The sequence below is a fragment of the Callospermophilus lateralis genome, chromosome 3, assembly GCF_048772815.1.
Source record: "Callospermophilus lateralis isolate mCalLat2 chromosome 3, mCalLat2.hap1, whole genome shotgun sequence".
NCBI classification, from domain to species: domain Eukaryota; kingdom Metazoa; phylum Chordata; class Mammalia; order Rodentia; family Sciuridae; genus Callospermophilus; species Callospermophilus lateralis.
In genome coordinates, this window is record NC_135307.1 from 32,941,972 (window position 1) to 32,956,058 (window position 14,087).

At 40.9% G+C, this 14,087-nt stretch overlaps 1 protein-coding gene across 1 annotated transcript; it reads right to left on the reverse strand.

The window, feature by feature from the left end:
- Nucleotides 1-829: 829 nt before the first annotated feature.
- Nucleotides 830-3,061, reverse strand: LOC143394578 (disintegrin and metalloproteinase domain-containing protein 20-like). Its single transcript, XM_076849281.2, has one exon. The coding sequence runs from the start codon at nt 3,059-3,061 to the stop codon at nt 830-832; it is 2,232 nt and encodes a 743-aa protein (XP_076705396.2).
- Between the last annotated feature and the right edge of the window lie 11,026 nt (nt 3,062-14,087).

A 14,087-nucleotide genomic window follows, 5' to 3' on the forward strand; every position in this document is an offset into this window, starting at 1 on the left:
TGGCATGCGCTTAGCCCTAAAACGAGATAAGATTACAACTAGTGAATTTTGGCTTTCATAGGCTTTTCTTAGGTGCCATCATTCCATTTTGATTGCTTATGGAGAAGTATGTTTCATGTCTCTATGTTAAATGTAGTTCTCAAAATTCTGAAAGAGTAGCACTTTGTCTATAATCGCTTCGTCAGCACGTGTCAGAACTGCTGTTGAAATTTACAATGCGGGTATAATACACAAGTTCATTTTAGTCCTCCCTGTGGATCTCTGACAATTCTTACCCTCAGTAGTTTTCCACTAATGATAAAAATAACAACAAAAACCCAGTGCTTACCAGTTGGAAACAGATTGTGACAGTGTTAAAACTAGAACATCCTAGCACATCGGGGATCCAGAACAGGGCATATACAAAAACTTAAGAGTCCACATCTTCAATGAGTTTCTCTTCCTAGTGAATCTAAAAGTTTCTGTTTCACCTATAGGAGTATTAAGGATATGTATAACCTGGTCAGTGGGTGTAGCTCAGAGGTTGAGCTCTTACCTGGTTATTTGCAAGGCCCTGGGTTCAATTCCTAACAAAACAGACACAGACACACATACACATATAAAACATACACACACACACACTCAGTCTCTCTCTCATTCAAAAATAAGATCAGATATGAAGTTAATTTAAGCACAGTAAACCATTTTTAACTTTCTAGTGAATTTTATTTCAAGATTAACTTTAAGATGACAATCTCAGAATCACGAAAATTTATGAAATTGTGAGAGTAATCATTTCTTTCAGCAAGTGCCATTGTACGTTTTTCCATTCGGTGAGTCCCATTAGTATTCATTTCTTAGGAGGTTTAGCCTTTTTCTTCTCATCTGCAGTCATTTTTGCTTTGATAGCTGCACCAATACAAATTACAAGAAGAAAAGCAGTGGTACGAGATAAGATTACAACTAGTCCCTTGTTTACAGTGACTTGAATTTTGCCTTTCATAGATAACTCTTTATCTGGTGGAGGGCCACTGTCTTCACTGCCACCTGTTCCTTTCTGTTCACAATCTGGTGGTTTCCAACCCCGCAAACAGTGACACTTTTCCAGATTATTGCACACACCTTTGTAATTGCATGTCTTCACATCACAGGTAAAAGGAAAATCCCGATGAAAAGTACAATTTTTTTTTAAACAGTATTGCCCAGGGCCACAGGTTGCACCATCCACTACAAGCCCCACTTCTGGTAGTTCTTCACCATAATGTGTATCAAATCCAAAGCATGATTCCAGTTTAGCGTCACCTACATATATGTGATGAAATGTGCTGTGCTCACTTACACCAGGAACTTGATGAACATTACTGCAGTGCAACATTCCACATAAAACATCATCTATTTCACATTTCATAGGTTTAGTTCCCCCTCTTACGTGCTTAAGCCCACAGTTTCCAAATCGGTCACCTATTACATTCAATTTTTCATAGCACATTGGTAAAGCATCTTTTACTTGGTATCCAAGAAGGGCTTGACACTGCAAATCACGGTCACTGCAGTTTCCTCTCACACAAACAGAGAGTGGTGAACACGGGGTTCCATCCTGGACATAGAAATCATTTGGGCAATTATTCTCTGTCCCATTACAGTACTCTGGAAGGTCACAAATACCACGTACATCTCTGCAAAGCTTTCCCGCACTAGCGAATTTACAATGATCGCAGCAACCTCCAGTATCGCATGTACTGCCAGAAGTGAAGGCACAATTGGTAGAACAACAAGAGTTATTGGCACACTCCTTAAGGGAGCCACAGTCACATTGTTCATTCGAATTTAAATCCTTGTCTCCACAACGATTAGCAATATAAGGAAAATTGTAGTATGGTCTATTAGTTGGACTCAAACAAGGATCCCATCTATGTACCATCCAATGCAACATATTATAAGAACAATTGCTAAACATATCTAGAAGACCAGGTATTGAATTCATAACACAATGATGTCTTCGAAAACAAACACATGAAGGGTCGTCATGTTGTATGCCCATGTTGTGACCAAGTACATGTGCCGTAAGAGCTGCGATCTTAAATATGTGATAGTTTTCAAAATACACATATGCTGCTCCCCAATTGGGATTGCAGTAGCCAGCATGGGAGGCATAATACTTCGAATTTCCTATCTTATATCCTAGATAAAGTATTGAAGTGTCATGTGAAAAAACTTTCCACAGTTTATAAAATTTCCATAAACCAAATTCGTGTGTAGCTGTAGAAGCATGTTTGTATGTGTTCGTTTTAAATTCATCATTATTTTCCCAAATGCACAGAATACGTATGTTGGAATATAAATTGCCTGGTCTGAAAATGGAATCCAGGATATTATTTATAATCACTACATTTTCTATTACCTGGGTGCGATTTTGATTCTTCGAATATACTGAACTACTAATTGTGAAATGAAGTTTCATGTGTTTCATGTGTGATCGCCACAAATAAACAGGGCCTGCTCTAGGACTTTCAGCTAAGTTTACCTCTTCAGGTATTTGATTTGTCTCTTCGTCTTCAATTTTACACCTTTCGTCTTCATCTGCTCTGTCTTCTGACACAAGCAGAGAAACCACATGCTCAAATTTGGAAGAAGCCTCCAATGGTTTGATTTCATAAGTGAAGTCATCCACCTGCAGCATGCCACGCAGCCCTCCATAGCAGGTGTCCAGGGTGGCCACGGACCCAGGAACCCCTTCCAGATAGCTGTAGTAGTAACAATCTTGAGGGACATATGGGTAGTCCTCCTGATTGGCTCCTTGATCATTATTAGTAACAACAGGAAAATGTCTGGGTATCAAGTTCTTCTTGAGCTTCATGTGGATCACATGTCTTTGGCCCCGGAAGCGAATGCTATAGGCGAGCTGGTTTGGCATTTTAATTTCACCCCTCCTCTGGGGTACCTTCTTGGGAATCACAATCTCAGAAGATGTAAAGCGCCATTTTGGGGGGTCATGGGAGCAGCAGACAAGGCAGAGGAGTACCCAGAGTACATGCAGCCAAAGAACTCCCGTCAGGGGCCTCTGGGCCCAAGCAGGCCCCATGAATAAAGGAGCCTCAGCCCAAAGCAAATAAGGTCAAGTGGGAGGCAGACAAGACTGCTGTGGAGGTAGTCAGGAGGACAACAGTGACTGAAGGCCTGGCCAACTCTGAGAGTTGAAGGGGAGAGTGAGGCTATTACATAACAATGCTGTGCTCAAGTAGCTGATTACTCAGAGGATTGAACCTTCTTGGGAAGGGAAAAAATTGGGGTTGTATTTGGGGAAAAAAAAAGGTGTATATCTGAGCTGAAAATCTCCAGTTCTAAAGGGAATTAATAAGAAGAGGAAGTGTTAGCACAAAAAGATCGGGCCTGACACTTCACAGATTAGCCCAAATCCCTTATTCAGGAATGGAGTCATGGTTCTCATGGACCCACTCTCGTAGTGGAAAAATGTATCACTAAACAAAGGAGGGGATTTGGCTTATGAAGGTTATACTAAGAGGTGATTTAATTAATGAGCATGTCAGCTTGGGCACACAGGAATTTGGGGTCTGTTTTACTGGGTCAAATGGGAGGGAGTCTGGGGTCAATGGTGGGTCTCTGGGATTTATCTTACTGGGCCTAGTGGAAGGCCTGGGGTCAGTGGTTGGTTTCTGGAAAGGATTTGTTTAGGGAAGGATAAATGCTTTGGCCTCTTCCCAGAGACTTCCTTTCTAGGTTTGATGGACATCTCCTCTCCAGGATTTTTTTTTTCCACTACTGGAAAGTATATACTAGGAGAGGATCAATGTTCTCAATGTATGGCTTTCCTTCCCACTCCCCTTTTCCTAGGTCTCACTATTTGGGAGTTTGTCATTTTCCATATGCAATAGGAAGGATACATTGATTTGGTGCAATTTTTGGACAGTTATGGCTTTTTCTCAAACTAGAAGAACCAAGTAAATAATAAACAATAAACAGTAAACAATAAATCATAAGTGGGATAAGAATAAATGGGGTTTGTGCAATTTTAGGACAATTATGAAGTTTTTCAAACCTATATGAGTTAAGGGTTGAATAGTAATTAAGTTAGGAACCTTATAAAATGGAGAATAGATATTCTCTTTGGGAATTTAGAGGGGAGAATTAAATTTCATGGAAATTGAATTGAGTTGGGGTGATTGATGCAATGAAAGTATAAATACATGTCAGGAAAGGAAAAAATATAGTGTGTGAAACAATTTTCTTATCAAATTCAACCTTACCTACCCTGTGGTCATCAAAAAATTCCAGCCTTATAGGGTGGCTCAGTGGAATCCATTTTGTTAATACCAACAATTAGTTGCTTCATACCCAGTGTGGAAACCAGAAAGGAATTCATCGGTCTGCCTGTCTTGGAGTGATCAGCTTCAAATTCACCAATACTAGTAGCAATTATCAGCAATCAGCCTGAGATAGGCCTGTGATCATGTTTTTTATAAGGTCTCTGTGTCCTGGGGTATCAATGATAATCACATAATACTTGCAGCTCTCAAATTTCCACAAGGAAATGTCAATGGTGACACCACGCTTATACTCAGCTTTTTTTTTTTTTTTTGTCCAAGACCCAGGTACACTTGAAGGAGCCCTTTCCCTTCTCAGCAGCCTCCTTCTCAATTTTTTAATGATTCTTTTGTTGATTCCACCACATTTGTAGATCAGATCCCAGTAGTGATAAACTTGCTTGAATCTATGAGTCCAATGATAACAATGTTGTTTTCCCTTTCCCATTTGATTTAGTGGTAGTTCTTTTAATGGTGTTCTGGCACCAAACCCATGGGGCAGGGTGGGATGGGGTGGGGGCCTTTTTTCATGTATCTTCTTCATTTGTGTGTGTGTATGTGTGTGGTGCTGGGGATTGAACCCAGGTCCTTCTGCATGAGAGGCAAGCACTCTACCAACTGAGCTATATCCCCAGCCCATTTTTCATGGATCTTGAAGAGCATTTTATAGTATCATTTAAAGGTTCACTTTACTTTTAGTGGCCTCATAGTATCCTTTCATATAGATGTATTCAAGAAGTTTCCTAATAATGGACTTTGAGATGACTTCCTATTTTATTTGGTTCTTACAAACTACTCTGAGAACATACTTATAACATATATTTTGGAGTATAGTAGAAAGTATATTCATAGAAAAAATTCCTAGCAGTGACATTGTTGTATTAAAAAATTTGAAAAATAATTTTCTATATTATTGAACTAAGTAAAGCATTATAAAGTTTGGTCCTGTTATGGTTTAGAAGAGGTGTCCTCCAGAAACTCACATGTGAAACAATGCAAGAAGGTTTGGAGGAGAAATGATTGTGTTACAGCCTTAACATAATCAGTGAATTAATTCCTACTGGGATTAACTGAGTGGTAACTGGAGGCAGGAGGATATGGCTGGAGGAAGTAGTTTTGTACAATATATTTTGAATCTCTCTCTGCTTTCTGATCATAATGTGAGTTGCTTCCTTCCCCCACACTCTTCTGCCATGATGTCCTGCCTCACCTGGAACCCTGAGGAATGGAGTTGGACTTTTATGAACTAAAACTGTGAGCCACCAAATAAACTTTTCCTCCTCTACAATTGTTCTGGTCAGGTTCTTTTGTCACAGCAGTAAAATAGTTGACTAATACAGGTTCTATTTAAAAAAAAAAATCCAATTCTAAGAAGTTATACACATAGTCTTGTCTATGGTGCTCAAAGTGTTATTACTAGGGGACACAAGATCCCACCCAGAGAAGAGTACATCTTGTGTCCTCTAGGGTCACCTAGTAATAACAATAATTTTTCAGGATATTCCAGAAAAATTCAGAGTCAGTTTGGTAGGAAAATAGCCAGCTTTGAATGAAAGTGGAGGAAACTTAAATGTTTCAAAATTTCCATCTCTGAAATCCCTGAAAATTAGAACTTTTAAAGAAGAAGAGGCAGGGAAATGTACATAAGTAGATTTAGTCTGTATTAGGCCTGAGTAAGCAATCTTCATTTCCTTCTCATGGAGCCTGTGGGGGGTGGGGGTCACAGCCTCTCAGCTTCCTTTCTCAGCAGGAGAAATGTTGTTCCAGATTCAGGGGTGCGGCTTGTTTACTTTATATCCTGATTCTGAAATCACTAGTGAAAATTCTCTGGGTACTTGCATCCTATGTGAGAGAAAAAGTCAGGCAAGTGTAAATGTTTAGCAAAAGAAAATTTTTTAGGCAAAATGAGGATGGAAGTAGAGGCAAATGTTCACTCTTATCAAAGCCAAGGGAGAGTGAAAGTGGGTGAGTAGACTGATTCTGAAGAGGAACTAGGCCTTATGTTTCTTTGTCTTCTATAATTTATTTAGTTTTAAACATGCACAGCACTGCAGATATAGCTCAGTTGCATGCACAAGGCCCTCGATCCCCAGCACCACAAAACAAACAAACAACAACAATAATAAAACATGCACAGCAACTACACTCCACCTACTAGGTAACTTAACTCCTTTCTTATTGCCATAATTCACAACAATAACCATAGTTATATAACCATTTTGGCTGTGAAACAGCAACTCCTTCCTAAGTTGTTTCTTTTATCTCTGCTAATAACTGCAACATGCTAGGTTTCACTTCTATATCATGCTTGCTCAGCAGCTGTGGCAGGAACCAGAGCTACCTGGAGTAAGAGGGAGGGATCAAGGCTACTTGCATAAGAAAGTCTTGAAACCTGGAAGTCTGTATTGTATAAAAGATACTGAGAACATGTTGAGGGCCACAGCCAAGTGGGAATGACGCCTGGCATTTTGCCAGAGGGAATGGTTGAAAGGTGATGCCAGCGAGCCATTGAGGTGATGATGGTTAGTTAAGCTGTGTATTCAGTTGTATATTAGACCTTTGCTGTCCGGCAACAGGGCGGCTCTTGGAGTTCCCTTTGAGTTCTCCTGGCTTTCCGAGAGAGTTGACTCGCGGAGCCCTGGGGAGAGCTGGGAGAGATTCTGGGGAGTATGCGTGGAGTGCTGGTGGAGTTCGGGCAATAAAGTTTCCTGTTTGAACATACAAGTGCTTTGTGGCGGCTCGGTGATTTGTGCCCAGCCAGACTGCTGCAAGAACAAAGGGCTGAACTCAGTCTTTGGAGAAATCTACTGAGCCCACACTGGTGCTGAATAAACCTTGCTCTTCTGCATCTCCAAGTGTTTGTCTCTTTGACCCATTGCCATAATTTTCCATATTTTCCATAACAGCAATATGCATATTCATTACCTATAGGCACCAAGCCCACTGGTGGAGCAAATCTGAAACTAAAAGTAAGATGTAAATGATATGATAATCAAGCAAATCAACTTTGGTCACTCAAAATGGCGAGAGCTGGTCCTGTCTTTATTGACTGGCGGAGAGTGTTTTACTGTGTGGATGCATTTTCTCCCCTGACATAGAGTCTGACAGTCTGGATCCTCCATTTAAAGCTACTTATCTCCCATGATCCAAGGACTATTTCTAGTCTAATAACCTAGATTTCTCTTTTGAAGTGCTTATCTATTCCAGCCCTGGACCATATGATATTTGAAATATAAGAAATTAATTATAAACCTAAGAATCTTAAAATGGCAACTGTCACTTAAGATGGCTGTCCAGATGCTAAGCAAGGACCTTACAGTAGTTACGAAGGACAAAGTTCATTAATGTCCTTCTCTCCTCCATACTTTCCAGGGTTGAAGATATTCCCTTCTCAATTCTAGGGTTGTTCTCTTCCTCTACTGCTAGAAGATTGGTATTTTTTTTCATCCCCGTAGCTAAAAATTAATTTTGAATAGTCTTCTAAAAACATACTGCTCAGACTGATAAACCCAGCCTAATTCCCTCTTAAGATCAGGAGCCATCTTGTCAAAAGTTATAAAAGATACATTTCTGTTTTCTGTAAAATATCAGGATTTCTATTTGGCCTGGCCATATTTTGATGTTTTAAACTTGCTTGGAATGCCTGCTCGTGCCTTGAACTCACCCATGCCTGGCTTTCCCTGACCAGATAACAACCCTCTCTGAAACCCTAATGGCACCTCATAAATTATGATGTTGGGATCTAAATTTACTCCCTATGTGCTGAGCCATTTAGACTATTAACCTACTACCTGCCTTTGTATTATGCTTGTGAAAATTCTGTTACCTGTATGTTCTCAAGACACCCTCCTTTTGCAACTTTTTGTGCTATAAAACTGCACTTCTAGAGAGCTGGAGTACTGTTCTCTAACCCAAGATTTCAGGAGAGACAGTTTCAGCTGGTCGGATTTACATGCTTGCTTTAATTTGATTTAAAATTGGAGTCGCTGGTCTTTTCTTTACATCGTGGTTTAACAAGACCCAGGCTTTCCTTCCTTGTACCAATAGGACAAGAGAGAAAAGAGCATTTTTATGAAAAGAATTAAAGAGAATTGATTTTAAATTTTCTAATACCCTTTCTGTTTGGGCTGACACCAAGAGGATGTAGTTCCAAGTGGTACACCAAGAAGATAAAAAATGCCTAGGAATGGTCAAAAGTTTCAAAATAGTGCTATGTAACCTCTTGCCCCTCTTATCCTGATATTAATTAGGAAGTAGTCAAAAGAGTATGCTTCCTTTCTAGAGATAGTTGCATTTAATTACCTTTCTAAGCCCTTACTAAGAAGTTGTGTGAGCCATTGTGCAAGCCAGGAGATACAGGAGGTAAAGGAACAGGGTAGGTTAACTATAACACCTAACAATACCTAAAACCTGTAGAGGGTAGGGAATGTGAATGGATTGTTGAATACCTTGACAGCCCATTGTTGAGTGACTTTAGCAATCAAATATACACCATTGTCAGGTTGCAAAAGGTCTTGAAATTCAAAAACATGATGCAGAATAGTTTCATGTCCTCAATTACAATTATGTGGCTGAGTTCAAGTGATCAGACTAGAGCAGCAATATAGGTAAGTCACTACTGATAGCCCCAACAAGGGATCAAAGTTCTGATGTAATTGGTCTTCTGGGAGAAAGCTGGGGCAGCACCTATGAAATGCAGACTTCCTCACTTTGAAACAAACAGGTCAACTTTTAGCAGGTGTCACAATTCTGGCAGGCAGTTGTAGCCTCTGCACCAGACATATAGTCCTTACTTTCTGCCTAGTAGAAAGGAAATTGATGTTATTTGCTTGTAATTCCTGAACTATAAGTTTCTGCCCAGAAACTAATGGTGTCATTGTGTGGTATGATAATAGATATAGGCAGGAATGGTAGTAATCTAAGTCATGTGTGCTCAATCAAAGCCAGTCCACTCTTCAAACATTGTTGAAAGGAAAGTCTAGAACAAAATCTATCAGTGCTAATGTATTCAAGATGTATAGAAATGTAAGAGATCCACACAGAATTGTCTCTCAATGAATAAAGATATAGAAGTGTAAATACTGTCTAAACTTGGTCTGCTGAGAAGGACTGTTGCAAATAACTCACTCGCTGGTCAGCATGAGAAAGAAAGAAGAAGCCCAAGCAGCAGAAGAAAAAAAAGTCACTTTATTGTATACAGCAATCTTCTTATCGTATTGTGAACAAAGAAGGCAGCCTTCCAACAGCAATAAGTCAGGTCTTTCAGCTAGTTAAACATAGCATACAGAAGTCCTACTTTCTAATCAGAAGTGACCCACTTCTCATGATCCACTCTCATGACCCACTTACTCTTGGCCCGGAGCATACTGAGCTCTGCTCTTTGTTAAGAACAGATAAAAATTTTCTCAGTGCCCTCCTAGCCCACTTGGCAGAACATCTCGTTTGCGAGCAAGTCCTCCCAAGGACAGCAGACACCTCGTTTTCAAGCATGTCCGCTGTTACCTATCTAAACCTTGAAGGAACCTCTCATTTGCGAGCAAGCTCATCAAAGACAACAAACATCTCGTGTGCAAGTATGCTTGCTGTCACCTTATCTAGACTTTGATAGAATATCCCGTTTGCAGGCAGGCTCCATCAAGGACAATAAGAATTATGTTTTCAAGCTAGCAGTCACATCTAATTCTCTATAAATGACTATAAGAAATCATACACCAGAAACAATGAATATATTTAGCATCCCCCATCCCCTGCCAGTCTTATTCTATAAATACCATTATCCGTTCAAAAGAAGTCAGGAGTCCTGGAAAAAACTGCTATAAAAAAAAAAAAAACAAGCAAAAAAACCTAGAACAGGTAAAATATAAGATGAGCTTATAATATTTTGTGCCGAAAAGTAATGGTATGCTCAAAGAATAACAGAGACATGTTGAAAGGTGACAGATGATAGCTTAAATATGCTCCCACCTGTCAACTCTGACAATTTAGCCTTAAAATAAATGAATGAAATGAATGAAATAATGGATTGTTGGTAAAGATGGCGCCCAGAGCGCTTCTCTTCCAGGAGCTCAGGTCCATGATGCACCGAATGGCGTGTGAACCATCACCTCCAATCCCTGTGAATGGCGTGAACTTTGAATGGTGCACTTCCAATCCCTGAAGTGGCGAGAACTCTCAGCCAATGAAGAAGTAACAGCCCACTTGCCTTGCTCCTCCTCATCCTGTGAGGAGCCCATAAAAATCAACACCGTGTTCGGGCTCACTCTCTTACTCTCTCTCTCTCTCTCTCTCTGCCTCCCTCTCCCTCCCCCTCCCTCTCTCCCCCCCCCTTCTCTTCTGCGACTGGCTGCTATGGTTCTGCCAATAAAATCTCGGACAGGTAAACGGTTGTTTTGGCCTGATGGGTTTACGGAGCTTTTCCACTCTTCCTTACATTGGTGCCAAAACCCAGGACGGGGATCCCCATCGCTCAAGGTGGAACCCCGTTCCCAAACTCTGAGCCCAACCGTTCCTGTCGTAGTCCACTTCCCTGACCACCTGCCTGATATCCACCACCGGCCTGCAGATTGGTGAGTTCCCCCATCCCATGAGTGCCTGAACCCTAACTCACCAGAACAAGGGAATTGGCCATTGAGTGTCCGGCAATCCCCCCGGGTGTTTTTTTCTTGGGGGGGAGGGGGGGAATGCACCCCACTCAAACCCATCAGGGTCGTGGTGGACCCCGGGCACTCTGCTAGGACACCTCTGGGAATCAACCGCCTGGGATGTAGGATTAATTCTCTCTTTCTAACTCCTCCGTCTCCCTTCACTCTTAGCTCCCCTGGACGGGTTAGCGCAATTGCTACAGCCCATCTCACCCGAGTCCAGAACTCCATTCCTCCCAGACTGAACTCCATTCCCGTTCCAGACTCTTTCGTTCCAGGGGAAAAACTCTCCTGACGTCAGGTTGCCCTGGCCCTATTTGGATCTCACAGATCATACTTCACTGGTGACCACCAGGAAGTGCCCTCTGTATTTCCCTGCGGCAGTCGGTCATTTTGGGGATGCCCACTTGATCCTCCGTTCACTCTGGAGCTTCCAGGAAGCTCTTTCCGGCCCGGTTTTTTCTCTCTCTCCCTCTCTCTTTCTCTGACTCCCATCTTGCCCTTCTAGCATGGGAAAGTCCTCCCAGCCGATTCTCCCTTGTGGTGCCTCTTAGATAATTTGAAAACCCTGAGCCTGGCCCCTGATATTAAACTGAAAAGGTTCATAAAATTCTGTACCCAGGACTGGCCTATGTACCCCTTAAACAACCAAAACGTTTGGCCCACGAGTGGGTCTCTGGATCCCAATTTACTCCAGGATCTTTTAATTACTGTGAGCAATCAAAGAAGTGGAACTACATTCCCTATGTGGAGGCTTTTTCCTTGCTTCGATCTCATCCAAATCTCTGCATCCAATGCAAGCCTCAACAGTTACTCCTCGCTCTCAAGCCTCCTTCCTCCTCTTCTTCTCCACCCTCTGCTCCACACCTCCTCTCCCTTCTTCCTCTTCTCTGCTCTCCGCCTCCACCTTTGACCCAGCTAATGAACCGCCTCCATACCACTCTCCCCCACCCTCAGCCTCACTTTCCCCACCTCCCACTTCCCCATCCTCTACATCTGTAGCTTCTTCTGTGGACACTCCTCCTCCTCTTCCTCCCAATACTTCCGCACAAACTCCTCCCACTTCTGTTCCTTCTGCCCAGTCCCTCCACCTCAGTTTAGTCCACCTGCCACCTGTTTAGCCACCCGTTCATGCACTAATGCAGCACCTAACCCACAAGTCACTACATCTCATCACCTCACTTTCATTGTTTAAATATCCTGGTCTACAGCAATGAGTTGGGTTTGGTTTCTAACCTGCTGGGAAACTTTTATTTTTTCCATCAATTATAGCCCAAGTGAAAATTGGCTGTGACAACACTGTGGTGTGTATAGTCTTCAGTGGAAAACAATTAATTTATGTAATGTTAGAATATTATCAGCTACAGCCATACAACTTGGAAAACAAAATGGAAATAGCACCCTGGTACTCTGTTTGTCCAGTGTTTGAATAAACAACTCAATGATTTACATGCCGCTAGCTAAATGAGTTCTTCATGGCTATTGCATATAATTTTGATAATCAATAGTTAAAAGCCTTTCAAGCCAGTCAGTATTCCAGGCTATGAACATATATTATAGAAATTCATTTTTGTACTTTGCTTCCTTTTTGTTTGTAATATCTCAATTAAAGCATAGCAAATAACACACAGAAATCAACCCTGCTTGGTTGTAAACAAGTTTCAATGGAAAATGTTTGTAGTTCTTTTGTGTGCTACAAATCTTAACAGTTAAGACAAGTGTAAAAGGATGTGCAAAAACAGTTGCATCCCAAAGGGAAGTCTACAAATAAAAGGGAAAATGATGGTACAATAGAAAAAAATTAAGTCTTGTGTATACCAAGGAGTAGCACCTATTTATATATAATTCTGCTTGAAATAGAAATTTAAACTATTATTAATTTGTAATACTTGTTTTTTTATATTTATTTTTTAGTTGTAGTTGGACACAATACCTTTATTTTAGTTATTTTTTTATGTGGTGTTGAAGATCAAACCCAGGGCCTCCCACGTGCTAGGCGAGCACTCATACAAAGAGCCACAACCCTAGACCTGTAATATTTGTTTTTTAAAATATTTTTAGATAGATGGACAAAATATCTTTGTTTATTTATTTATTTATTCATTTTGTGGTGCTGAGGATCAAATCCAGTGCCTCACATGGTTTAGACAAGCACTCTATCACTGAGCTTCAGCCCCACCCTACATAATACTTATTTTTAACAAAACCTTGTAGCATGGGAAAAAATCATAAATAAATTTCATCCATAAATTTAAATGTGAATAAATATATTCATAATGTTGGTGATGAACTCAGCTTAACTCCATGTTAAAATTGGGAGCCATCTCGTCACAAAGTCTGTTTTACTATAAAAATACTAAGATTTCTATTTGGCCTTACCATAATTTGATGTTTTAAAAACTTGCTTCGGATTTCTGCCTATGCTTTGAACTCACCAGTGCCTGGTTCTCCTTGACCAGATAACAACCTTCCCTGAAATCCCGGCTACTGGAATCTGAGTTTGCTCCCTACCTTGAGATGCTAAACAATGTAGATCATAAACCTGCTATCTGCCCTTATATTATGCTTGTCTGAACCCTGTCAGCTGTAAGTTCCCAAGACAACCCCCTTTCTGTAACTTTTTGTGCTATAAAAACTTCTCTGTAATCAGATCAGTTGCTGTTCTCTGGCCCTGATTTTCCAGGTGAGAAAGTCACTGATCAGCTCTCTTGTGTACACAATGTAATCTTGCTTTAATTTGGTTTAAATGGAAGTCAGTGGTCTTTTCTTTGTGTCATGGTTCAAGTTGGTACCTTAACATTGTGCTTTGTTTTCCATTTCTTATTTCATTATGATTGTAGAGACCTGGCTTGTGGCCTTTCCTATGTCTTCTAGGAATGGAGGAAAATCTTTCAAACCTGATTCTCTAGGATAGCAACACGTTTTCATAAACATCCTTAGGTCAGTGTTTAGACAAGAAATTCACTGCTGTGATGGATCCTCCTGTAGCCTAGCTGGAATGGAGCTTGCTTTGTCGTTTGTTTGGTACAGATTCTAGAACAGCCTCCTCTGCTTTATACAGCTGGAACATGATGCTAGATTCACAATCCGTGGTCCCTGAGGTGACTGGGTGGGTTCCATTCCCAGGGCTTTCTCCTTACTGTAC